This window comes from Clytia hemisphaerica, unplaced genomic scaffold (genome assembly GCF_902728285.1).
Source record: "Clytia hemisphaerica strain Z4C2 unplaced genomic scaffold, Clytia hemisphaerica genome assembly, whole genome shotgun sequence".
Classification (NCBI taxonomy): Eukaryota; Metazoa; Cnidaria; class Hydrozoa; order Leptothecata; family Clytiidae; genus Clytia; species Clytia hemisphaerica.
The window spans coordinates 1,252,880-1,279,726 of record NW_027103289.1 but is presented as its reverse complement, the minus strand read 5'-3'; the positions used below and the strand labels follow the sequence as shown (position 1 = coordinate 1,279,726).

Genomic DNA, 26,847 nt, shown 5'->3' with positions numbered 1-26,847 from the left:
TGGTCAAAATTCTAGCATTTTTGGTCAAAATATCTAGATTTTTCAAGAATTTCTGAAATTTCTACCCTTACAGTGCATCTCTAGTTTTTCCGACCCTTACAGTGTATTTTAAACATAATGGAAAAGGTACCCTTAGGACCCGCACATACCCGTCGGTCCTTTTGCCCAGCTGCCCCCCCCCCGGGAATCAGGACTACTATGCGCTAATGACGACTTACTATTGGTCCAAAGTTTTGAAAAAATTTTAGTCAACCGGAAGTCATTGCTAGAGCGCAACTAGTCCAGATTACCCATGATTCATTTCGACTGTAAAATGGCCTATTATTTTTTTCAAAAATAAACCCATGTAGATCTAAAATTTGAAAGTGCCAAAAATGAGAACAGTCAAGCCTCACCAAAAATCTTCTGGTTCTTAGTGTGTGCGTGCTATGTAAAAGTTCTAGTCGAACAACAAAACAAAAAATGGTAATATCAGACCATAGTCATTATAAAAACACTGGTCTGGAAGGCTTCTGTAAAACTTTAATACCTTTAAGTCTGCAAACTTTTTGATCATGTGATTAGAAAATACACCAATCCCAAGAGGAGATTTTGGTAACGTGATCAAAAAGTATGCAAATCTCAACTTGTCTTTTGTTTGTAATAAAAGAAAATTGAACAAAAAGCTAAGACAATACATTGCCAGACTGGTGTTTTTTTATAATGACTATGGTCAGACTGCATAAATAATTAAAACACATAATTTATCATGGGTTAACAATCCTCGTTGAAAACTTAACGAAATGATAATGACACTTTCTCCCGTCAGTCCGATACAAGTTGGCCTAAAAAACTGATATTAGTCAAATACCTCAAAAATAATCTGGGAAAAACACAGAAAAAAATTCCCAAAACTGAGGATACCTAGAACAATAGAAGTTAAGATAGGAATTTTTAATGGGCCCAATCTCCTTATGAGAAAAGTTTCAAATTGAAATTGAAATATGTACATAAATTATATTGTTTATCTGAATAAATACGAGCTTGAAATTAAACCACTGTCTATGACAGATGTGCAACGTTGAGGAAGTCCAATACAATTATCAATCTTAAATTTGCATGGAAATGGGATCAGCCTTGCGAGTTTACCAGGGGTAAGTGACGATCAATCAATGGACCAAAAACTCTCGGTACAACGACCTTTATAAACATCAGACTAAGCCATCTCTGATTGGGTTTTGTTTAGTACCATGCCATTGAAGATTTTTTTGTTTTGCTTTTCATTTTGGCGGCCGTCAGATCAAGTGCCTTGTATCTCATGAGTTTAAAAAGAATCATACAGGTGGTGCTTTTTTCACCAAAGCGCTTCAATAAAAACTACCATGACGCGAGTATCTCATCAAACCATCTATCTACCCTTCTACTCAAGCAAAAAAAAAGACCTTGATCTCCAAGGATGGCACATAATTCGCATCATTCACCAAGGATTGCACATAATTCGTTCAATCTCTCCTGCGCTTTTGGTACATCAGCTAGCTGTGCTTCTAATCTCTCTTTTTCTTCGTTTAACGTCAAGCGCGTGTTGGCGTTCATTTCTTCAATCGACCAACCACCTTCGCCGTCAAACTTCAAAAGATGGCTGTGAAATTTCCTGCAAACAAAGAAAATAGTTCACATCATTTTCAATTTCCGGCGAAACTTTTTGAAAACAGGAAAAAACAGGAAAGTACTTAGCAGTAGTATTTTGCCTCGGTTCAGCGAATTACAAAAAATCTGTAAAATTCCCCTGTTGAGCTCCCAGAAGACTCCTTTATAATGCAATAGTGCGAGAGAACCAACCATCACAGTTTTCCACATCTGATTTTCTTGCCCTTTTGTTTAAATTTTTCTGAGTTTCTGAGATACGCCCTGAAATTTTACTTGTAGCGCCCTGAAATTTTACTTGTAGCACCCCTCATCTGTAGACATGAACTATAAATGCATATAAAGTCTCTTGTTTAAACCTCTAAAAGACCCCGTTTTTCAGATGTTTCATTTATGTGGATGCAACATTCTGCAATTTTTTAGTTGTAAGGCTTAGGAATTTGACTTCCGCGCTCTATGGAACTTTTAACACTGACCAAGGCTTGCACGTATAATTCCGAGGCTTTATACAGAAGTTTACACGGTTTTTTCCTTTATCATCTACGAGCAAAACATATTGCCCAATATAGACACAAACTTGTCATAGAGGGACAGAAAATGGTGGAGAGAACGCACTGATAAAAGCGTCCCAAAACCACCAGAAAAAACGTGCAATCGATTCGAAAGGTTTAAAGAGAACGACAAAAGGTTTAATAAAATTCTCTTTAAAAAACGCTGAGTTTTGTTTTTTTGTTCGTTTTTGTGACGTCAATTCTGGTTTGGAGTTCGAAAAAGAAGACGCTATATAATGTCTAAACGTCAGAAAAACGTTCGAAAATAAACGTTCATAACTCAAAAGAACTTTCGTTTTCTCTTTCGAATCTTTTAAACCAATTAAAACCCGTGCGAATATTCCATGGAACTGGAACAAATCTCGGGACCCCCTATTTAGCTCTCGTCATTCTCTTTAGGACTCTTTAAAAAAAATTACTATTTGGTCAATTGTAGCCCCCCCCAAAAAAAAGCTCATATTAGCCATATTTTCTGGTGACGTCATCAGATACCCAGTAAGTCAGTAAAAAGCTATGCACTTATGTTATTATGTTATTATGTTCATTAAGCATACAAATCCTTATGGAAAATCTGAATCGGCAATATTTATCTGATATACCGATGGCGGATTGGCGGCCACCAACGCTAAAGCTCTGAACGTGCGGGCCAATTTCCTATCGGAGATGATTGATAGTTGGTCTTTTATGTGCCGCATTCTCAGTCTGCTTCAATTACCCATGCACGTAAACCCTAAAAATGTTTCGGTTGACCACGTCAATTCCACTGCAAAATCCTTGACGCTGTCCTGCATAATTCCGTAATGTAAACCTTCCAAATGTTGAAAATTTTCCCGACCTTCAGAGATTTAGCTTTTCGGATGAAAATAATCCGCTAATGGACCATTTCATTTTATATCTAAACAGGGGGGGGTGGACGAACATTTCCAGGGGGTCATCAGAGAAGAATTTCCAGGGGGTATAAAAAAGTATTTTTCTCATATTTTTTCCAGGGGGTAAAGGGTTATTTCAAAACTTTCAGGTGACAAAAGACTGATTTTAGTTCGTCCACCCTCACTTTTAAGATAAATGAGAAGTGATACTTTTATGGACCTACCTGGTTATGTATTTAACACATATATAATTGATATCTACGTGAGCGTGACCATTAAACAATCATTCAGAACACAAATAGTGACGATCTAATAAAATTAGTCGTTTGTTTCTTATAAAAAAAAACGTTTAGAAACCAAAATTTCATGCTCTTGAAATATTCTTTCATATTCAAGACTTCGTGAGCAAAAAAAACATCTATCTCATCAAAAATTTGAGTAATTGGCTAAGAACATTGATGCTTATTAATAATGATTCTTATAGATAAACATGCGTTTTTTGAGCCAACAAAATTTTTTTGCAAAAATCTGCTTGAGCCATCTTTTACCTATGACGGTACCCTACATGCAAAAAATCAGAAAAAATTAATGATCCAATTTTTCACAAAGTCCAAAAAACCCGTTTTTTAGCCATAGGTTCAGCCAGGTTTCTAGCTCCCCCCAACAAAGTAAGGTCCCCCCAACAATTTAGCTCCCCCCAAAAAATTGCCTTGTGCTAGGTCCCCTAACACTTCAGGTCCCGTCCCCGTAGAGAGAAGTCAATAAAAAATAAATGAAATCTAAATTTTACTTGTATTAATATTTATGTTTATAAATCTTTTGCTTTTTTATATTTGATTTAATAGTAAGATAAGAGATCTTTTAAAATTAGCTGAACAACCCCCAGAATCTCAGTCAGATCATCTAGGCCCCCCCCAAATATTTTGGTAATATTTAGCCCCCAGGTCCTTTAAAGGCCAAAATATTTCTTAGCCCCCAACCCCCCCCCAAAAAAAAAGTAAGGGGGCTGAAGCTACGAAGCTCCGTCACATTCGAGGGTTTATAGTTACACATCTTTGTACAAAAAATCAGAAAAAACTAATGAGCCAATCTCGAAAAAAGTTGGTAACAGACGAACGAACGAACGGACAGAGGTTAATTTATAGGATCTTCACTGGGAAAGGTCCAAAAAGAATTTTTCCAAGGTTTTTTTTGCAAATTTTGACATTTTCCAGGGGTTATTCACACATTTCTAAAAATCTTTCATTGCCTTGAAAAGGTTCGTCCATCCCCCTGTATGGAAATTTTATGGAACAGCCCACTGTATAGCACCGATGTTTAGCAAGGGGTTTAGGTAAGGCATTTTACTTCAATTTCTAATATTAGGAAAAAAGTAATTAGTTGATTGATAGATGGATGGATGATGTATTACGAAAACTCTTAAAACAGTTTGAAACATATAATTGGTAGCAATTAACCTCTCTGCATGCATTTATGAAACTTGTATTATGAAACAGTAATTAATCTAAATGCCTCCGTGTGGAAGAAAATAATATTGACAGTGAAGACGTAAGGTAGACCACGTAATTGAATCATTTCAAGGAATCTTTTATTGGTTTCTGAGCGGTTTCTTCTCGATTTACATATTTGGAGGCCCATTTTATGTCAAAAAGGAGGTCGCGCATAATCTTATACATCAAAGGTTGATGAAAACGAGAATTGCTAAATAATTTACACAGATTGGTTTGCCATAGGCTGGACTTAAAGAGAATCCCTTTAATCCTGAAAAGAAGGCCTACACCTATCAATTGGAACGCGTAGCTCTTTTTAAAAAATGTGTCAAAATTTTTTTGATAAAGTCAACTCACTCTCTCTGATCCGAACCTCTATTATTCGAATCTTTCTGTAAATCGAACTAATATATTGGTCCCCCGAGTGACAAGTAGTTTTAAATTAACCTCGGTAATTCGAATCTTTCTCTAATTCGAAGAGAATTTTTGATCCCTTGAAGATCGAATTAGAGAGAGACAAATGTCCATTCTAAGGTTATACACGTTCTTTTTATAAGAACATAAGGCTTCGATGGCAAAAATGTTAACAAAAAGTTAAGAACATTTTAAGGCTTTGCTGACTCTAGAACACCGAGTTTCATAGGAAAATGAACAAAAATACTCATTAAGAACATGTTAAGAACATTTTTAGGCTTAAAACTCATAAAGTTAAGAACATCCCAAGGCTTCAAAATTTTTGGATGTTCTTATAAAAAAAACGCGTAGCGTCTTAGCGTTATATACTCCTTGTTTCCTTTGACCAACGCAAAACAGATCTACGGGGTCAAGGCGTATTATAGTGTAAAGAGATCGAATTTTCCTAAGTAAAGTCGGGGATAATAAATTAAGTAAGTTTACCAGCTTGCTCTCAGGGCGCTTTAAAGTATTGAATGAATTTCAAATCAAATTGACCCTAAACAACTGAGTCACACGGTTTCGTGTCTTCGTGACCTAATTCCCGTAAAATGAGGTAATTAACCTTGACATGGCTTTTCGAAAGATGCCCCTGTGACTAAATTGATCTCAGTATTGACCCTATAGTAGAGGCATTTCGAAATAGTGACATTACGGATAAAATGTAGTGGTATATGAAAGCTTATCGTCAAGTTTAAATGTGTCTTTATTTGACCATTTCATGAGGACTTACAACATATACTTTATACTTTCTACCTGGGTATAGCTACTCAAGAAGAAAAGCAAAGTTCCTTTTTCGCTCTAAAACTTTTCATGATTTTTTAATCCTAAGAAATATTTTTTCTAGGCAACACACTCCCACCCCCAAAGACTTTTTAAAAGAGCATGGCTTCGATGGCCAAAATATCAAAAACAATTTATTATTTAAGATCGTGGACTCAATGGCACAAAAAACACTCAGAACATTTTTAGGGCTTAAAGTTGAAAACATCCGAAGGCTTTAGAAATTTTGGGTGTTTTTTTTTTAAAGTGTATTAGTAGCGCTTCTGGTAAGTTAAGCCAGAAGAGTTGATTAGAACCTGATATTATGATAATTTTCTAAAGGAAATAATAACACTTATGTAATTAAAGTATGTTATTTTCAGATAAGACCAACTCAACGTGCAGAGTATCATGTTTCACTAACAAGACGTGGAATTGAGTGGCTCTTTTAGCACCCTCCTTCATGTCGAACGTTATTTTGAGTTTTTAGGCTTAAATATTTTAGGATTTTTAACTGAAAGCCGAGGTGGATATTACAACAACCTCTTGTTAAAAATCATTCAAGTTGTAGAACTTGCACAAAATATGCAGCAAACTAAAACGCCAAAGGTAGCGTTGGTCAAATGGTTTACGTAAATTTACCGGACCGTAGCACTGTAGCACTAAACATATCCAAGATGGAGGGTTTGTTTTGATTTCAAAAGTTTACTTTCATTTTGAAAAGGAGTGTGCTAGGTGATAGTAAAATGATTTTGATTATGAAAAAAAATGCATGTTAAAATTTTAAATGACCTACGTAGCCTTTAATTCCTAAAGCATCGACATATTTAATAAAAGCAATGAACAAATAACCAATAACTACCTCACAAAATTGTTTGGTTTTTATCACTATATCTTTTTATCAATTGCTTGATCAAATTTAATTTGATGCTGATAGTGGTTTGTAAAGGCACCAGGCAAAACCACAACGGTTTCTGCACACAATACAGTAAACAGAGGTTCGGGTGCTTTATTGAAATTTAACCCAGCTAAAAACAGTTAGAAAAAAATATCTAGGTCAATATCATTAGCCTTTGTTGATTGTAGCCTCTGGATATCCAGACTTTATTTATTTTTACTTCTAATGTTTCTGTCTTAACACCTGGTTTTCCTAAAACAATTTGCATTCCAATATCGGAAGGTAGAGCAAAAAAGCATTTACAAGCATATAGGCAGACCAAGCTGTTCGGATGTTCTTAACGTTTTGAGTTTTAAGCCTAAAAATGTTCTTAACATGTTCTTATTTTCACAATTTTGTGAATATTCTTGACCATTTTCCTATTAATAAATGGGGTGTTTTTGAGTTCACAAAGCCTTAAGATGTTCTTAACTTGCTCTTAACATTTTTGCCAGCGAAGCATTTTGTTCTTATAAAAAAACAATGTGTTACATGGCATGGACCAGGGGTTTAGGTACCCCCTAAGAAAATAGGTACCCCCTGAATTTTAGGTACCCCCAAAGAACAGATGTTAGTAGGTACCCCCTGTGATTGGTACCCCCTGTGACTTGAGTATATGTCAAGAAATTAAAAAATTGTATATTTTTACAATTAAAAAGAAAAATGATAGTTCGATAAAAGCAAGATAAAATATAGTTCCCAAGCCCCCAGACCTTACTGCATAAAAGTTAGATACCCCCAGAGATCATAGGTACCCCCTGAAATTGAAAAAAAATCCAGCCCCCAGCCTTTTTCAGGAAGATTTTGGTTGTAGCCGCCCCCTGCGGGCAGGGGGGGGTTCATGCAATGGTGTAGTTAAAACAACGTGTAGTAGAAACATCAAAATAAAAGAAAATTCCAAAAACTTCATCAGATCTTCTTTCAGCTATTTTACAAAGAACACTAAAGTGTTTCTCTACTTTCTCTCGCGCCAGTGTGTTTTTAGGTTTTGAGGCCACCTGCGGGAGCAGAGCATATAAGAAGGCATTCCTCGGGTAATATTGAGATTCAATGCTTGCATATTTTTATAGTGGTGTTCCAATCTTCACTGCTAGAAGACCTCCACAAAACCGTTAATGTATTTATGATCGAAAAAATGAATGCTTTTCTATATAAATCTGTCTCCATTCAAGAATTCTGTTCTGAATGTTAATTGAAAATACTAACGTTTTAACATACGAATTCTATTTCAATTTTTTTTTCAATTGATGTAAATGTACTGCTTCAAAACAACAAAAATGAACGTCATAAAAATTATGAAAACATGAATGTTCGCATCTAACGACGAAAAAGAGAAGAGAGCAATCATGGCTTGTTAAATGTTGTGACGTATCAAAAGTAATTCACCAACACTCTCGAGAGTGATTGAAGCTTCAAAAGCGTAAGAACGCACTCCTACACAGAGACATGTGTTAAACACAAACAAACGAACTACGTCAAAGCAAAGATGGAGAGCAAGTGTAGATACACGTTATAAAAGAGATTTTCTCTTGTGGATTTTCAAAACACAACATTCGGAGAGAAGCTAAAAGTGAAAGCAAGAAGTTTAAAAAGCTGATAAGCTCTTTGAGCAGCTAACACACAAATTTCGTTAGAAAGAAAAGATTTACTGACTCTTTTTGATGCTACAAGACTTCTGAATACACTTTTATTAGTCGGAGACACACAAAACAAACAAAATGACCGAGGTTGAGAAGAAGAACGCTGTAAAGCCTGGATGCCAAGTTGGATGTTGGTGCGTTTCAAAAGTCGACGAATCCAAATTTGCAAATAAAAGTACTCACACGTGTGACAAAGATCAGAAACAATTATTACCTTTAGACACTGCTAAATGCGCTTTCAAAATCGGACATCGAAAATATTATTTCTTAAAGAAAACAAAAGAGAACGAACTGGTTTCATGTGAGACTTGGAAAATACCTAAAAACAGCACACAGACGAGTGAAAGATGCTCGATCTGTCTAGAGAACTATGCATGCAAAGACAAAGTAATGAAGTTATCATGCGAACACATTTTTCATAAACCATGCCTGTTGAAATGGCTGCAACGCGAAAAGAGATGCCCACTCTGTCAAGCTGAAGTTCAACTGACTATATACGGGGAAAAGAAAGAAGAGAAGCCTGACTATGACGCTTTGTCCTTCTACTCAACGCACCCTTCTCCGTCAAGTTTATTCTACTCGTCTGGATATACGAGCTATATGTTTTAAAACTTTTAACGATTCTACTGAATCATTAGTAGTGTTTTTGAATCGTTTTAGATCACCACGGTTTTATTGATGAAAATCTGCTTGTATTACCTGAAACAGGGTATATAAAACCTGGATGATTTTTAATGATTTTTCAATTCTATTACGTTTTAAAAGAAATGTTTTAAATTTCTATATTTTATAGTGTAAATAAATTGACTTTTAAGACTTTATTTTTGTACATTTGATATATAATTTTCATGGTAGACAAAAGAATAGTTTGAAAATCAAAGAGGAATTAAAACAAGTTTCATTTCTTGACCTATTGATTGATTGATTGATTGATTGATCGATTATTGACTTGATGTTTAGTAGCACATTAAAAAAATTTAGGCGTTTTACATCTACACTCGTTGCAGAGCTCTCGAATTTCTTAAAGACAATGCGTGAGTACACAGTAATACAAGCCTTTCTTTCTGCAAAACAACCAACTATAGATTCAGAGGAGATTAAATAAGAGATTATAATCACGCATTATAAAAAGAATGTCATCTTAATAAGATTCACATCATTTCTTTCTCTCTCGCAATCTAAAGTTATATCGATATGAGGAATTTCATCAATAAAATCACGCGTTTGGTTTTGAGAGATCTATTTTAGGAATGCTGTAACTGTTTCAGCTCCTCTTTTTTCAAAAATGATAGCAGTATTACCCCCTACTTAAGATTAATATTTAGTTTAGAGAATGATCTGATAACTTCAATGCTTCTAATATTCACATATTTGAGTTTTTAATTCATTTGCTATGCTGTAATGGTGGAAATATATTAGCAAAATTTCGAAATCAAATTAATTCATGTGCTAAAATGATGGCAATATTATGAGCAAAATTACAAAATCAAACTTATATTTATTAGGTGTAATTTGACAAGAATATGCATCAACAAACATATCTTTATTCAAAAAAAAAATCTTTCTACGCTTTATATAATTCAACAAAATGGATCAACTTTACAGTTCTAAGTAGCCTCAGGCTGCGTCAATAATTATATAATAACGACGTCTTTTCACGTCAAAGTATTTGCAGAAACGGTATCATGAGAAACAGTTCATTTATATAAGTGTTTGAAGTAAAAAGATTGCCTGACTCTTTGATGTATTGTATAATTTTCGTCAATTTTGCAGTTTAATTATATTCCTAAAGGATTCTGAAATCCTGCATAAGATATTATGGAAATCAAAAGTTTTATATCAACAGTACAACACTCTATAAAGAGGCAAGGTAGATCGAATTGCCAATCGTGAGATGTGTGTTTATATTCAAAATTTCACTCCCAAAACCCTTGTTAAAAAAGGGAAATATTAAAAAAAATAATCCGATTTATTTCGTAGTCCCTTTCGTAGTCGTACAAGGGTTTCAGAATGTCAAATTTTGGCGTTTCGGAGAATCCTGGTCCAAGAGAATGAAGCAGAAAAACGGAATTATAAAAGTAAATCAGTGTCGATTGTTGAAAATGATACGACGGGAATTGCTGGCTCCGGCCTAGGGAGCCTGTTTAATGAAGGTATTTTATCATAACAAATTAAGAGACACTATCCCACTGAATCGAATTTGTGGACTCGAGATAAAGCTTGTTTATATAACACGCACTAGAAAGTAATCAACTTCCCTTATACAAGATAAACAAGGATTAAAATGGATGGATTGAGCTTGGAAAACTTCTTGACTTGGGATTTTAATCTTATCGATTGAAGCACGTACAAAATTAAATAACCATCTTTTTATATTAGCTAGTTAAAATATTGCAGAGGCATGTAGAGAACGTGATAAATCAATATTTCCAATACTGCCACAATCTATAAGCCCCCGATCCAAGCTCGCATTTTATTGGACTGGAGTCGTTTATAATGTGGGTAATACAGTGATATAGGTTATTGTTTATTGATTATTGTTACGGGATTTGGTTTGTAAAATTTGTTCCCTCCATTACTTTTAGCTTTATTTCTACTATGCCTGAATTAGTCGTCTAGCTTGCTAGACTAGCATTTTATAGATTTGATTTGCTTGTAAAGGTATAAAAACCTGTTGGACAATAAGCTCTATACGTACATACCACCCTCGGTCTAAAGTTCTCTAATATTACCGTGTCTAAACTAATTAATCTCTTATCAAAGATTCCTTTTCTCAAATCATTATAAGCTCAGTCTAAGAAAGGTCTAAGGCTAGTCAACGAGTGATGATTGATTATAATTCTATAAAAAAGCGAAAACGTAAGATTTTGGATTCACTTTTAAGCAGCAGGTCCTACTCAATTCATGTACGCATTGTTCTCTTAAGGCGGCTGGCTCGTCCAAATCCCGGGAAATCCATTTAAGAATTTATAGCAGAGAGCATATTGCTGACAGAGCGAACGGTAGAAAAGTAAAACATTTATTTTGATCGACATTCATGTATTTTTTATTGAGGTTTTAAAGGTCTTATCAGTTTTTTAAAAAGATCATTTTGTCAAAAATGTAGATACGATGAAAAGTTCTCAAAGAAATCTGTTGGGAGGCCTGGCTGCCAACATTTTTTACTATATTTTTCGAATTACTCATGGAAAAAATGCACAAAATTTTAAATTCAGCAACAAAAAAAATTGTATCAAAAAATCAATGTACAATTGACAGGAAAATAAAATATAACAGTTGTAAAATACTAATTACCTGTAATGATTTCCTAAATATTACCCATTATAAGTCTACGATTGCATTGTCATGCCCTAAACGAGCTAGATGAAAGGAATTTACATTCAAAGGATGTTCATTGATTCTCCACACGGGACCCAAAGTTTCTAAAAATACACGTTTTTTATAAGAATACACTTTATAAGAATGTCCATAATAAAAATGGCAAAAAAATTTAAGAATATGCTAAGAATGCCATTTTTAGAGCATTTTCAATTATAAATTGTCAATTAATCTCAAGTAAGGCTCACTCCTTTCACAAAAATGCCAATTTATGCTTGAGACGTATGTTATAAATGTTTAATCTAGTCTGAATTAGGATCCTAACCTATAAAGAATGCTGTAAGAATATTTTAGGATGATTTCCCCAAAACAGTTAAGAATATTCATGATGAAATGGATTTACACGATTCTTATAAAAAAAGCGTGTATGCAATTTCGCTATCAAAAGAATCATCGAGAGACCTTTCTCGGGTTTTCAAAGGGTACCATCGCTGTTGTTCGATTTACAGAAAGTAAAGATATTACTCTAGGCGACTGCCAAGTTTAAAGAGAATGATTCATCAGGCTAGAAATTTCTTGTCAATTATGGTCATTAGATTAAGAAATTCAAAGTTGAAGACTGCTCGTTAAAAAGTTGAAAATTACCTCTAAGAAGCAAATTTTATAGAAGGATTCAAACTGCATGATAATGATGACTTAAGTCTATCCAGATATAATTGGCAGTGGAAACAAGAATGCCTGTAACTTTTGATAGTCAAATATAATTGCGAAAATTTTTCTGCTTGTTTTAGAGAATCAAAAGCGCTATATTTGAATGTATTTTTGGTTGAAAAATTTGCAATTTTTATCGATTAAATTTGCGATTGCAAAAATTGAGCTTTTTTTCTACTTATGCTACAACGTTCATTTTTACACTAGTGGTAGATCAACCTTAGGTTAAAAAGGTTGTCAAGTTTCAAGGCAAACGGAAAAGTCCTTCGGAAGATATGGCACCACTTGGTAGTACTTTTCTGTGAAATATCCAATCTCCAAATTTTCTTACATGAAAGGTGAAGCCACTTATTTCTCTTCTAAAACGCGTGACTCGCCAGATTTTCGCACAAAAGCACCGGATAGAAATTAAAACTAGTTTAGTCGAATCTTGGTCCGAATATTCACTGCAGTTTTCCAGTCTAGCGGAATTTCAGATTATTTGACTAATTGCAAAATGAAGGCGTAGTAGTGTAGTGGTTATTAATCTTGATTCCCGTCTGGAAGGTCAGGGTTCGATTCTCACTCGGTGCTATGATTCAATTGGCAAAGTAAATGAACCTTTGCCCGGGTCGACCCATGCCTTGTGAGGGGAACTGGGTACCATCACTCTGATAAAAGAGTATGGGGAGTGTGCTAGGCATTGCATGTGGTGTGGTGACGATACTCAAAGGTTCAACACCAGATGATTTCGGAGAGTTCACTTCTCTTCTCTCTTCTCTTCTTTAATTGCAGACATCGTACAAATGGATTTTCACTTAAAATTTTGTTATTCGACAATTTCAATTTGTCAGACTGAAAAATTACTAGTGAGGCCAACAGGGCTAACTTAGGGAAAATTCTTACTCACAAGGACATACGAGGTGGCATTATTAGTATATGTAATCACATGATAACGAGTGCAATTCGGAAATAATTGCACGAGAGAATTTTTTGGCCCAGCGCTAGCGATAGGGCCTTTCATTTGCAACTTTCCGTCCTTCCGCTGTCTGTCCGTCCGTTTTGGTAGAAACGGCGCTTAAAACCAGTAACACACTCTTTAATTTTGCCGTTTGGAGAGGGAAAAGGTTGCTAAAGTCGGATACTGGCTATAAAAGATATATTTTCTGAATCCGCGCTCCTTCTAAAACAATTTTCAAAACAAAACAAGATGGCGGTCGAAGCGAGGAGGTTGATTCATACTTTCTTGAACATTTTATTTGCTTTAGTGGTCAAGAGACTTTCAAACCAAAGATATTTTGTAATGATTTTCTTTTATAAACCTTTTTCAACATTCTGCCATATCTTATAGTCTTTGCTCAAGTTTTCATAAAGTTTTATGAGTGAAAATTCTACCTTAAATCACTTTTATTTTTAGTTTATTGTTTTCGAAAAGACTTTATTTTTAGGAAATAATGGCTTCTGATATAGAAATAAATAAACTGAAATGCAGCTCATGTGTAAATCTGAATAAGATTGGAACTTTTTCCTTGATGCTACACAAGGAAACAGTCACTTCTGGATCTGTCGCTAACAACGGTCAGTGGTGGGACGTGGTATGACTTTCAAACTCAACAAATGATTATTAAAAGTAAACTGATTCTGGAATTTGGTAATGGACACTAAAACGGAGCTCATGTGTAAATTGGAACAAGATTGGTACTTTTTCCATGAGGCTACGCGTGAAAATGGTTATTTCTGGATCTGTCTCGTTTGACGATTGGTGCGGTGGCTTGATTTTTCAAACTCGACACAGAATTATTTCAAATAAGCTGATTATGGAATATGTTAGCGGAGACTAAAATGCAGCTCATGTGTAAACTTGAACAAGATTTGGACTTTTTTCATGATTCCACACATTAAATAAAATGGTCAATTCTGGATCTGTCGCATTAAACGGTCGGTGGCTTGTGGCTTGATTTTTCAAACTTGACTCACATACCGTCGACCGTCTCTAACTTGGGACGATTGGTCGAAACATGGGACTGTTGAATATCTGGTCTGTATTTTCACTTACTGTAAAATCGAAAGAGAAATCGTGTATTTTTAAATACGCCTTTCCTTAACTCAAATCAAATGACTTTGGAAGTTCGGTGAAATGGTGGCCGAATTGCCGTCCCATGTTTTTTCAGATAGTCCCAAGTTGGAGCAGTTGATAGTAATTATTTAAAGTATATAAACTGATTCTGGAATCTGTTAATGGACACTAAAATGCAGCTCATGGGTAAATTCAAACTAGATTGAACATTTCTCATGGTTGCAAGGCATGAACAGTTAAAATGGTCATTTCTGGATCTTCGCATTAACTGTTAACTCACATGAATAATTTTATTAGCTTGGATATGCAGACCGTAAAACTTTTTCACCGTCTAGTTCTTTAAAGATAATTTTTCTTGTTTACGGTCTGGTCCAACTAACATGCCTGCAGGAATATTTCTCCCTGAATATGTGAGTGCACCTAATTCGTTAAAAAGCGCCCACTCACTAAGCAGAATATTCGGGGAATTTGTTTATATTTTTCTATGGGCGCGCATAATTTATTGAAAAAGCTGACCTGTGAAAAAAGATGAACAAATGAAAATGAAAACACAGGTTCATTTCTAAACAAAATGGAAAGGAGCTTTTATAAATGTGGCTGATGTTTTGATGTAGTTTAAAGTAGTTTTGAAAGTTTTTTGAGTTTGTAAAAGACGTTATATTATATGGTAAGTTAATTATGTGTGTCTGCCTGGGTTTTGATAGTCTGTTAACAAGGGTTCACTCACAGGCAGTATCAAACAAACTGGATCCGACATTTTTAGTTACTACACCAGGTAAGATTCTTTTTTCTGAAATTTTGAGTCTGGATACCCAGGCTAGAATTTTATTGGAAAGTTGAACCTGCGCCTGTGTAGGCCCGGTTGGTAGGAGACCATTCAATAAAATTTCAAGCGTCTAACCAATGAGAAGTACCGCGGTGATTTTGAAATTTTTTTTCCTGTCTTCACTTTGATCCATGTCAACGAGGTCATACATTTGCTGTTTTGCACGCTCGTTTTCAACACGTTACTTTTCGCTGGGCCTTCACGCCCAACGGGCTTCTTGTTATTTTTTTATTTTCCGAGTCAGAAAGTACGAGGAAAACTCGCAACAAAAATATCACGAGTGTAATTTTTCGAATTGTACGAGGTATCAAATGATTAATAGCTAAATCGCACATTGATTTTCAGAACTTTTTTTCAATATCATGAAAACAATGAAAGAACGATGTGAAAAATATCAAAACTCAGTTTTGAAAAATTGGCACAGCTTCGTGAGTGAGTTTAACGATTACTTGCTCTCTACAGGATGCAATTAACGATTAATTGCTCTCTTTGAAGGCGCGCCAAATAAGAAAAAATAACCCATCGTGCGATTAGGCTCATAATAGTACGAGAGAAAAATGCATTTAAAACAATTACACGCCTTAATTAAAAAGGTTCATTTCAATTCAAAATAATTAGGAAACAATTAAAATCTAATCAACTATAGATATATGAAAACTGAAAATTGGGTTCTCAATATTGTTCAAATAAAAATAATTTCTTTTGGTTCAAGGCCAATACCTTTTTCGAAAAAAGTGTCAACTAGAACTAGTTGTTTGCCTGTCTGTTGTAACACTCTCTTAAGAGTGGCATCTTCTTGGATTTTCGGTAATAAACACACAAATTGATTGATCTTACTGAACTTTACTTATTTCTGCCAGAAGTTTGAAAAACGAATTAACCTTTCTACACGGCATCTTGCATAAATTTTTCGGATTCAGAGATAGGAAGATGAATATATATCATTATTAAACTCTACACGTTTCTACCAGAAAGTTTACTGTGCCGTTGATGCCAATTTTCGACTTGATAATTTTGAAAAAGATAAAACAATAACCAATTTAGTTGAATTTTATGCAATTTCACATCGATAATTATAACAGGAACATGATAGATTGATTCGCTTTCGGAAAGTTGATGCGATCGAAATGTTTAGTAAAGAAAGAGGAAGTTTATTGGTGAAAGTAGCGAAAGTAAAATCATTTCCCCTCTCGTTACCTCAAATGTAATCTCAATCTTCCCCGGAAAAGAAAGTACAGAAATTTTCTTCCTCATTTCCATTAGGTCGAAAGTTTTGAATTAATGTGTAGGAGATCCGAAAGATTTTATCAAATAACACGTATGAAAGCAACGCGTGTTGCAGGTAATGACTGGAGTGGGATTCGAACCTCTAACGATAGCTTTTACACGGCCTAAAGACTTCAGCGTTCAATAATTGACAATGAATTTAGAGAAAAATTAAAATGAAGTTAAGCGGGAGTTAAGCCAAAATGAAAGTAAATCATTTAAATATCCAGTTACTAATCATCTTGAAAACCCTTTGCAAAATGGAGTAATCTAAGCTCTAGTTTAGACGGCCCACTTTTCGCCCAGCCTATTCTAATTGTGAATTGAAGTGGCATAAAGTGGGTTGTCTAAAGTCAATACATTGCCCTCTTTTGACGTCAATACAATCTTTCAATCTTTTTCAAGCATATATTTTAACTCGGTTGTTTAAACTAGAGCTAACTGCTAGGCGGTATCAAGAGATACATTCGGAATCCCTTTTCTGTTTAAAAAAAGAAGCAACGAGTCAGGAGTTTAAATCGAGAGCTTATTGTTTAGCAATTCGATATAATTCTTCATAATGAAAGTCAACATGGGGTGATAAAAAGTTTGTACCCCTTTGTCGAGGAGGTCTTTTTTAGGAAAGAGTGCTGGCCCCCTGGATTTTTTTTTTCAATTTTTAAGGACCACCCTGGATTTCTAACCTCATTTAACTGACCATCACGGGTATTCAACCTCATTTTTACTGACCAACTTGGATTTCCAAACATTTCATTGACTACCCTGGATTTTCTTACACTCGAAAAAAAAGACCATCCTGAACTTTTGAATTTTCCAGACCACCCTAGACGCCACACCTCCTCAACATAGGTGGTACAGACTATTTCTGAAATAGCCCAATGAAAGTCAACTTGGAGGTGATAAAAAGTTACATTATTTTCCGTTATAGCTCTAAACGGCAAAAAAAATGCCTGAGCTGAGACTCTTTATAGTGAAGAATTTTTTTCCTTTTACGGTACAGAAAAAACGAATAGGAAAATTTATTATGGCCATGGTCATTACCGTCAAGACGAAAGTTGTTCATCTAAATTTCAAAATAAAAACTGTCACAGAGTGATGACAATAATTTGCATAACAGCGAGGTACTCAAAAAAGAGAAAAAAGCCATTTCGATAATTGAAGGAAACCCATTGTTTAGTAAATACCAGAAAAAGAGTCATTTTTGATGGATTCATTTTGGCTTTTGATCAACAACAAAAAATATTTAGATAAATGGTTTTGGTCAACGCGACGAAGTTTTCTTATTGTTACGTAAACAAACATGTTTGAAGCGTAACTTTAGGATGCACTCATGTCGTTATGTAATAATAGGAAGTTTCTTATCAAGGTAGTTGATGTAGTTGATTGTTCCAGTAGGGAATAGGTAGATTCTTGAAACAGAGAGCGATATTTGGCCAACCTCTTAAGCATAGCATTTGAGCTGAGGCTTGGCTTTAATTTCTATCGTTCTATAACAATGGATCTATTGTTTTCAAAATCAAGTGTCAGCCCGGCTATGGTAAGCATTATGGTCATAAATAAAAAAAACATAGCCCTAATATTTGTTTCGTGTGTAGAAATGAAGTTTCTGGATGTGATTGAGAAAATCAACTACGTAAAAGCACAAACACTTTTTTAAACCTGTCTTGGCTAGTTGATATCTGCTTAAGCACTTATCCTTTTTATATTTATTAGCCTGTGAAAATTTTGGTTTAGTGGGTTTACAAAGAGATAAAAACATTTCTGATTTGTGGTTACGGGGAATAAAAGTTAATGAAATAAAATATCCAAAAAATCAATCGTCAGATAGCCTGAAATAGAAATAGTTTGATAGTATTTCGTGATATCAGTCGTTCAGTATAGGAACCGATATACTCAAACTTGAACTTTAAGGCTGAACTTCGGCCTTTCTTTTATCCAGTGCAGTAAACATCATTGTCGTCATGGCTACCATAACCCATAACCGTAATCATAGCGACCCATATTTGATCAATTCATTCTTAGGTCTACAAAGGGTATGTAATTTCCAAAAGTTGATTCTTAAAAATTGGTTGTTATAAAAATTTTTCTCATAAAAAAGGAGTACCTTATCGGGGAAAAAGATGTCGGAGTTTTAATTAGTCGGGGTTTTTTTTCGTCGGGGAAAAATTTCGTCACCTAGAGGCATTTTCGTCACTTTCCCCCGACATTTTTTTCCTCGATAAGGTATAATGAAATCGTTAGGAGATTTGATTCTATAAACAATTCCGTTTCTTTGAAACTGAATAAATTGTTATCTGATATTCCAAAGGCGGATTGGCGGCCGCCCACACTAAAGCCCTAAAGGAGCGGGTCAATTTTCCATTATAGTCAGTCAGTCAGCTAATACCGAAGGTACATACTGTATGTATATACTTACATGAAAGCGCCTTTAAAAAACACCCACAGAAAAGTCAGAAAAAAGAAAGACGTAAAAAAGAGGAGATAACCACAAAAAACACTTCTCTGACATTGCAAAGACGGTCGTGACAAAGTGTCAGCGCTAGAGTTTTTACGTACATGCATTGACACAAGTCCACAATAGATGCGTCATTTTAAAGCAACAATACATGATGCTAGCTTTTCGTACACTATCTCACCATAGATGGGCATTACAAACTTTGTTTTCAATTAGAACCCAGTTTATAAGAATACTTCGGTCAGCTTTGGCTGAAATTTGGGGAAAAATAAGAACATTGTACGATCACGGCCAGCCTGAGAATTGAAGATATGATGGCAAATTTGTTCAAAATCATCTTTATTCATAAGAAAGCATTTCTTATACTTCCGAAATTTAAATTAGGCCAGATTTATCTGACTCGAGGCTTAATTGTACAACCCAATTTTATTCTGCGTATCAAATCTAATTAATCTAAAGAACGTCCATAAGAGAACGTTTCTGACTCGAAATGGATTAAGCAAATCCAGGCTCAGCTCAAGTTAAGACGTTCTAATAAATAAGCAACATTACTTAATGGCAGCCCTAAAAGTGCGATTGGAAGAATCCCCTAGAGTAAGACGCAGTTTCCAGATTCTAATAAAATCTCAGTTCCCAAATTTTGAGACCTGGTTATAGGTGACCAGAGATAATATTTAGAGTTGAGACACTTAAATCTGAGATCGTTTTAAATGCTTATATAAAAAAAAAGGTAGCACAAGTAGGAAACCTCATACGTTTAAATAAATGTTTATTAAACGTCAAGAATTATACTCTGTGAATTTTAGGAGTCTCTCGAGGAAATGTAAACAAAAGGTAATGGGTCATCCATATGTCGAGAGGCGCATTACACAAATTTAGTAAACAAAATGTCAGGAAATGGTTTTCAGGCCAGAAATAATAACAAGTGTTTTTCCTTTTAGCTTTCAGGCTAGTATATACCGATCCTTGGTAATGGCTAATAGTAAGCTCATCCTTGCAACAAAAATCCCCTCTTCAAGATTCACAGATTTTATAGAAAGGCCACTACTGTTGCCAAATCTTACTTATCTAGGCCAGTTTCCGGTTCATAATAAGCACAAAAATGAGTCGAAGCTGAACACATTATACCTTTATAAATTGTACCTGCTCTAGAAAGCTTAGTGACGCTTTTTAGATACTCAAAATGTCAGGAGCAGCGCTCGTTAGACTAGGGCGGCACTTAAAGGTTTTGTTTTTAAATAAGAGCAATATCGTTTGCTTACTCTTCAATTTTGATTCACATGTTTTTCACATTTGATTGACACGGATGTGGAGCAAGATTGGTCAGAAAGAGGAAAAGAAAAACAGTTTTTGCTTATATCAGTATAATATAACAATAGGCAGACACAGGACAGTGACACATATCAAATATGTGTCTGATATGAAACGGGAACAATTATGTAAAAATAAAACCTTTAATAAAATAAGGAGATATTCTATGTTGGCACTAAAGTGGTCAAAGCAAGGTCGTTTGTCTGAAACGGAAAATTGATTTCACACAGCAAAGAAGCACAGTATTCTTGAAATTTTGGTGGTGGAATTTTGCAGAATTTGGAGAAGGAAAAGCCCTTAATATCCTTCGCCGAGAAGAAAATCCGTCTGAGATGGAAGATTTCTTAACACTGACAGAAGACAATTAATTTCAGTGTGTACCTTATTGGAACTAATTTTCACAATCGAAAAAAAGAAATCGGAAAAATTGCATTTCACGGGTTTTTATTTTTGTTGTTTTGCCCTTTTTTTGACAAATTCCTCTCAATTCCCTAAGGATTTTTCAAGTTTTTCGATAAAATTGGAAAAATTGTTTCAGATTTTCGCAGTTTTGCCGAAAAACCGCGGAAAACGCCAAAACTAATTCCCGCGTAGGTAAGAGGTGAAGAAACCAAGAGAATCGAACAATATAAAACTGAAACATACCACAGCGACGGTCTATGTGTGATGGTTAATAAAGTGATACCACTGTCCTTAGCTGCTTGGTACATCTTTCCTTCGACATCTATACTGACTGCACTAGTACATTCATCCAATAATGCAAATTTTGGCCTAAAATGGCAAGAAAAACATATGAGATCGTACTTTAAGGGGGAAACAGCTGCATTATTTGTGGTACATTATCGGCCTTTTTTACGCCGGCCCTTATTGTTGGCGTTATTTTTGGGTCTTTGGCGTGAAAAGGGCCGGCGTTAAAAGGGCCGATGAGGTATATGTATTAAATCCGTATTTTAAATCTTTTTCAGGCAATAAATATAATGATACCTTTATGCGCAGAAACTATGAAAATAATGAAAAAGGAAAGGTTTTTTTTTTGCAACTTTTTAGGTGAGAAATAGGCTTCATTTCCCATCCAAGATCACCTTCAAAATTGTAAATTCAATGGCAAGTCGCAGTCGAGGGTGACCCGAAGGCTCCCTATTCTCTAGCTGTCTACCCGAAGGTAAGGGAGGGCGCCACACCTTTCCCTTGATTTCTCCACTTACCATTGACCCGTCTCTTTGATTGCTGAGCATCAAGCAGAGAGGCATCGAGTACCATTTTGGGAATCTTTTGTATGACACAGCTGGGGATCGAACCCACAACCTTGCGCACCGTAGCTGGATGCTCTACCTTCATGCTACGGCCGCTCAACGGCTATACTACTATCACAAAGTGCTTGCTCACACACCACTCAGAACTCAAGCAGAATGTGGTCAATAATCATACACCTTTTAGAGTCTCATAAAAAGAGCTTACTTGTGGTAAAACATTCTAGCCATGCCCATGCGTTGTTTCTCACCACCCGATAAAACGTCCATCCAATCACTGACGGTGTCAAAACCTGTTGAGAAAAGACCGAGGGAGAGTTTAGCTTCTCTGTTATAAAACCTATTCTCCCTATTGTAAATTATTCTTGGTACATAAAAGCCAGTCCAGCAACAAGGGTCGAAATTGAGCTACTTATATACCCTTACAATATTGGTAGCGGATTTGTCATTTTATTGGATTTGTCTTTTAAAATGTGTATGTCGGATGGAAATGGTTATTTTTAGGTGTGTGGCATTTGGTCGATGGATGTGTACTAAGTGGCAGTTTTTACACTAGACTTGGATAGTGGTAGTATTCGAGCATTTGTTTTGAACTATTTCCATCAATGATCTTTATTATTGATTTTGTCGTATATATTTTTTCTTTGGATTGATTTGCAAGTTTTGGGTTCAGCTGTTAAACTTTTTCTTTTAGAAAGGTAGGTTTTGGCCTTCATCGACAGATCTGTATTGCTTTCTTCATATTGCAACGAGAAGTTTCAGTTGAGTTAGCCCATGGTCAAACCTTTTATAGACTAGATGGCGCGAATAAATTGCCTATTGTCTATGGTAATTGTTGATTCTTAAATTTTGCTTAGGCGGCCGGATTCTAGTAGTTTTTTGGAAGGTAAAATAGATTTGGCAACGTTTTTATTTGAAAATAGAGTATATTGCAAATCTATTTTTTCATGTTCAGTTCTTATTTTTCACCATGTTTTATCAAGTCAGTCATATTTAAAGGGGGGTCATAATTATTTGGTATGGGTCAACAAAGGGACACTCGGAATAGTCTTTAAGACCTGAGATGAGTGTAAAAAGAAAGTCTAAATTTGAAAAAAAAAACAATTCACACCTCCTTCTCTTTCGATGACATATTTGAGATACACTTGCTCCAGGATACCTTCCAGAGTTTCGTCAGTCCATCCTTTTCGTTTCATTTCACCAATGCTGTCAGGATAAATCACTTGATCACGCAATGTACCAAGAGTCATGTAAGGTCTACAAAAAAATAATACAAGATCGAAAGTCTTAGCTTTTATTTGACTTTTTTCCTATGCAGTAACATATGTTATAGATTTTTGGTGAGATACTCGCTGGATAGGCTATCATTTATTTTTATTTTATTTTTAACTTCATGAAATTTACATCTTTCTGAACCCCTGATAAGACTTCTCTTTACAATTTTGAATTTCACTTATACATCTAGATTTCCAGCTCAAAAAAGTGTGAGAGTAAGCTGTCCTTTGGACCTTTTGAAAACAATTTCTGCAGTCAAAAGTAAATTGGCTGTTTATAGGTAGCTTAGAAAAATTTCCCAACTAACCTTTGTGGAATGTAGAATGTATCTGATGGATAAGGAATGGAAAGTTGACCTCCTCCATACACCGGCCATAGTCCACTTAAGATGCGGAACAAGGAACTTTTACCACAACCGTTTGGTCCAGTGATCAGAAAGTGAGACCCAGGGCTAATCTAAAAAAGATGAATGGTGTTTAATTTTAATAATACTCAATAATGTTTGGTGAATCTGAAATGTTCAAAATTAGAATCAAATTCTACGATTTTTCTACTTTAAAGGCTTGGTTGGTACTGAGAATTCAACAGCAGATATTGGTCTACAGACAGAAAACCTGACAGACTTCAGCTTTTTCTATGGTAAAATTCAGAGATTCCTACCAGTAAGCTAAAGATTTTAATTGTAAGCTTTTAGATTAAAAACTAAGGTTTTAAAAACTAAACTTCTGGCCTCTATGGCTTTAGTGACTGTTCATTAAAATGAAGATACTTCATGCCAGTTAAAAAGAGAATCTAAAATTCAAACCTTGATGCTGAGGCTCGGGCAAACCACATCTCCACTTGGTGCAATAATGGGAACCTGTCTCAATACGATATCTCCATCAGTCCACGTTGGTGTGGTTCTGGGTAACGAATTCAATGGGACCACCTGACCATGTGAGAAAACAATGTGATCTTCTGAAGCATCTTCTAAGTGCTCTTCTACTGTGGAAAAACTCTTGGATGCTGGGAGACGGATGTAGTGCTCCTTGTGAATGTCCTCAAATACGCTGAGCATCGAATGTACTCGCTCTGTGTAACCAGCTAGTTCGATGATCTAGAAGAAGGCAAAATCATAGTTTGCAAACAAAGTTTCATACTTTTTATAAATGATTTTTTTTTAATTATTCTATGTACGCGTTTAGTGTAACCAGCTAGTTCGATAGCTAGCAAAATAGACAATCACAGTTTGCATAAAATGTCTCAAATTATTACATAAATGTTCAATTATTCTTTTATTGGCCCAGCATTAGGCTTAAATTAGCATGTCGCTGTCCCTAGTGCTGTATGTTCGTTTTTGGAGAACCAGCGCTTTGTCAATTCAAATTCATTTTTGGAAGAAACAGCGCCTTGTAACAATCACCAAACAAACATTCGACTATTATTGCTATGTCGCTGGGCCTTCATGTTGCTGGGCCCTCATGTCGGCGGGCCTTCATGCTGCCGGGCCTTCATGCCGCCAGGCCTTCCTTCATGCCGCTTTGACTTCTTATTTATTTTCTTGTAAAGGATTTTTAATGTCCTACCTCTTTAAATGATGTCATGATTCTTTCCACAGCATCAGCACCAGACAACAATAGATTTCTTGATGTGGTGAATGCTTGACTTCTTTCACTGATTTGCTCTGACATTGACCCAGAAACATCTGACAAAAGAATATAAAATACTCTTAGAATGAGTTTTAATGAGTGCGTTTTACTTATGGACAGATTCAGTGCACTTCTCCATTCTGTTAAAGTTAAGAGGTTGAGTGGGGATTGAAAACCTTTCGCAATCTTTTTTTTTAAGAATAAGATATAACAATGTCAGTTGAAGGGGGTATACAACAACTGCTATCAGGTGTATTGAAAATCGCTTTGAAGAATGATCAATAAGGCTGGACTGTTGGTTGGTTTGCGGTCAGCTGGCTGACTGACTCTTCTCTAAACTTGCCAACCTAAAAGCTTTTATTGCTATTTCGACAAAGATAATTTTTTTTTAACAAAAATTACAAAATGTAGACAAAAATTGAATGACCAAAATAAAAAAAATTTCTGACCGACTGACCCACCTCCAAAATCTAGGGTCCAGTGACGGCAAACTTCTTTTTAGTCTAGTCTAAGGTTCTAGGACAACTTTATACTGTGCTAGCTAGACTGAATCTAACATTGTGGACCTTTATGTCTTCATACCTAAGCTCTCACTTAGCAATCATTGTTGTAGAAAATGGTAAGAAATTTTAGCTTATTTGAAACCAACGAAAACTGCGAGCATGATTTGAAAAAAGACATTCAATAATACCTTTCCCAAGCATAATAGGTAGAGAAACCATAATAAGTCCTGAAGCACTCCACACATACTTCATCAAGAACTGCTCCAACATCACGTACCATAATTTTTTTCTTAGAATCAAATTGATTTGACCAGCAAGCGATTGATATGTCTTTTGTAAAAGATTGTGCTCAACCTAAAATACATAAAATGTGTGTGTTATTAATTTGGACTGAGTGCTTTTCAGCCTCATACATAAAAACATTCTTACGGCTGTCCAAGCATTGAAAAGCTATTGATATTTGGTGCTAAATATTTTATATTTGTGGACCTAAAATATAGCTCATATTTTAACCAATTCAAACCTCAAAATCTAGGAAGGCTGTTTCTTCTTCGTTCTTAACTATTGGGCCATTTTATTTTATATCCATATAGGGGGGGGGGCATTTCCAGAGGGTAATTATGTGTATATTTTCCAGGGGGTCAAAAACTGGTATTAGTTCTTCCACCGATTTTCCAGGGGGTATCCAAACATTTCCAACAAATGTTTTTTGACTTGAAAAAGTTCATCCAGCCTGATCCAGCCCCCCTGTATGGAAATTTATTGGAATGGTCCATTAAAACAACTGAAAATGAAACTAAGTTCGTTGGTTATTCCTCTAAAATACTCCCGAATTCTTAAACTTGCCGTTGACCTTGGCAAACTGAAACTCATCCAAACTCTAGAGTAAGGGTTTTAAAATATCATAATCAATTATACCTTGTGTCCACCGTAAAATGCTATTTCTTCTGAGTTGGTGATAACACGTGAATGGACTGTTCTCAAAGTTCCACGTCTTGAGGATTCTTCTGATACAAGTTTCCCAAATGCTGGTGAGCTCATCTTCAAGATGTGACCAGTGGTGACTGTGACCAGAGATGCAATACTGATAGGTTGAATCCACGACTGTCCTCTTTTATTGGACATTTTGCTGAGTGTCATACAGACGAGGAGCAAATCCAGTATTGGTTTGGTCATGTGTGAGTATAAGTGAGCAATAGAATCACAAAATAATCGCAAATCCTCGGTCAAAGATTCATCAGGAGAAGATAGCCTTGAATCAAGATTTCCTACTTTGTAGTAGGTTTGTTTGTCAAAATAAAGTTTATAAGCATGTCGAACCAGCTGTGTTCGGAAAGCCAAGGACAGTTTTCCTTCAAGGTATTTCAGTAGAGAATTGATAAAAGTTGCCGGTACTGCAATCCCGATCCATTGTGTGAGTAAATACAAAAACCGCATCAATTTCTTTTCTACAATACATTTAGCAAGTTTACCATCCAATGTTGCAACATAAATTGATAAAAAAGCACGGCAAATCAAAGCTATTGTATGTGCTGACAAAAATGCAAATTCTTTAGTCCAAACTCCTGGAAGAATAATTTTAATGATTTGCATCAGTTTCTCGTAATATTCCTTATTGATTTGGTAACGCTTCTTTGTTCCTTTGTTGTTTTCCTCATTCTTGTCCATTTCCTGTGGATTGTATGACGAGAACCCTTTAATAGTCTCATTGTTGTCTCTGTTTTTCAGTTTTGCATAAGCATAGTAAACTCCATAGGCTCCAGCAGTTGCAACAAGGGTATTGAACGCAGTTGGTTGTGTTTTGGCCAAGTGTCGAATAAACTTCTTTGTCCCTTTTGCTGACAGAAGATTGTTCATTTTTTTTCAATCTAAAAATATTCAATTGTTACTTTAGGGTTCGAAATACGAATATGAAAAGCTTTG

The 26,847-nt window shown here is 35.4% G+C and overlaps 1 protein-coding gene across 1 annotated transcript; it reads right to left on the bottom strand.

Moving 5' to 3' along the window:
• Nucleotides 1-978: 978 nt before the first annotated feature.
• On the bottom strand, nucleotides 979-26,792 carry LOC136809680 (ATP-binding cassette sub-family D member 1-like). Its single transcript, XM_067066227.1, has 9 exons — nucleotides 25,843-26,792; nucleotides 25,113-25,278; nucleotides 24,359-24,477; nucleotides 23,599-23,889; nucleotides 23,101-23,249; nucleotides 22,630-22,775; nucleotides 21,727-21,811; nucleotides 20,914-21,039; nucleotides 979-1,630 (listed from the first exon to the last, which is right to left on the bottom strand). Exons 1-9 carry the CDS (start codon nucleotides 26,779-26,781, stop codon nucleotides 1,453-1,455), a joined length of 2,199 nt encoding a protein of 732 aa, XP_066922328.1. The 5' UTR covers nucleotides 26,782-26,792; the 3' UTR covers nucleotides 979-1,452.
• Between the last annotated feature and the right edge of the window lie 55 nt (nucleotides 26,793-26,847).

Excerpts from the sequence above, each read along its gene's own strand:
- LOC136809680 (XM_067066227.1), bottom strand. The coding sequence starts at position 26,781 with ATGAACAATCTTCTGTCAGCAAAAGGGACAAAGAAGTTTATTCGACAC. Across the intron at positions 23,250-23,598 it reads GCCCGAGCCTCAGCATCAAG|ATTAGCCCTGGGTCTCACTT; the intron begins GTTTGAATTTTA and ends CATCTTTTTTAG. Across the intron at positions 21,040-21,726 it reads GCTAGAATGTTTTACCACAA|GCCAAAATTTGCATTATTGG; the intron begins GTAAGCTCTTTT and ends TTGCCATTTTAG.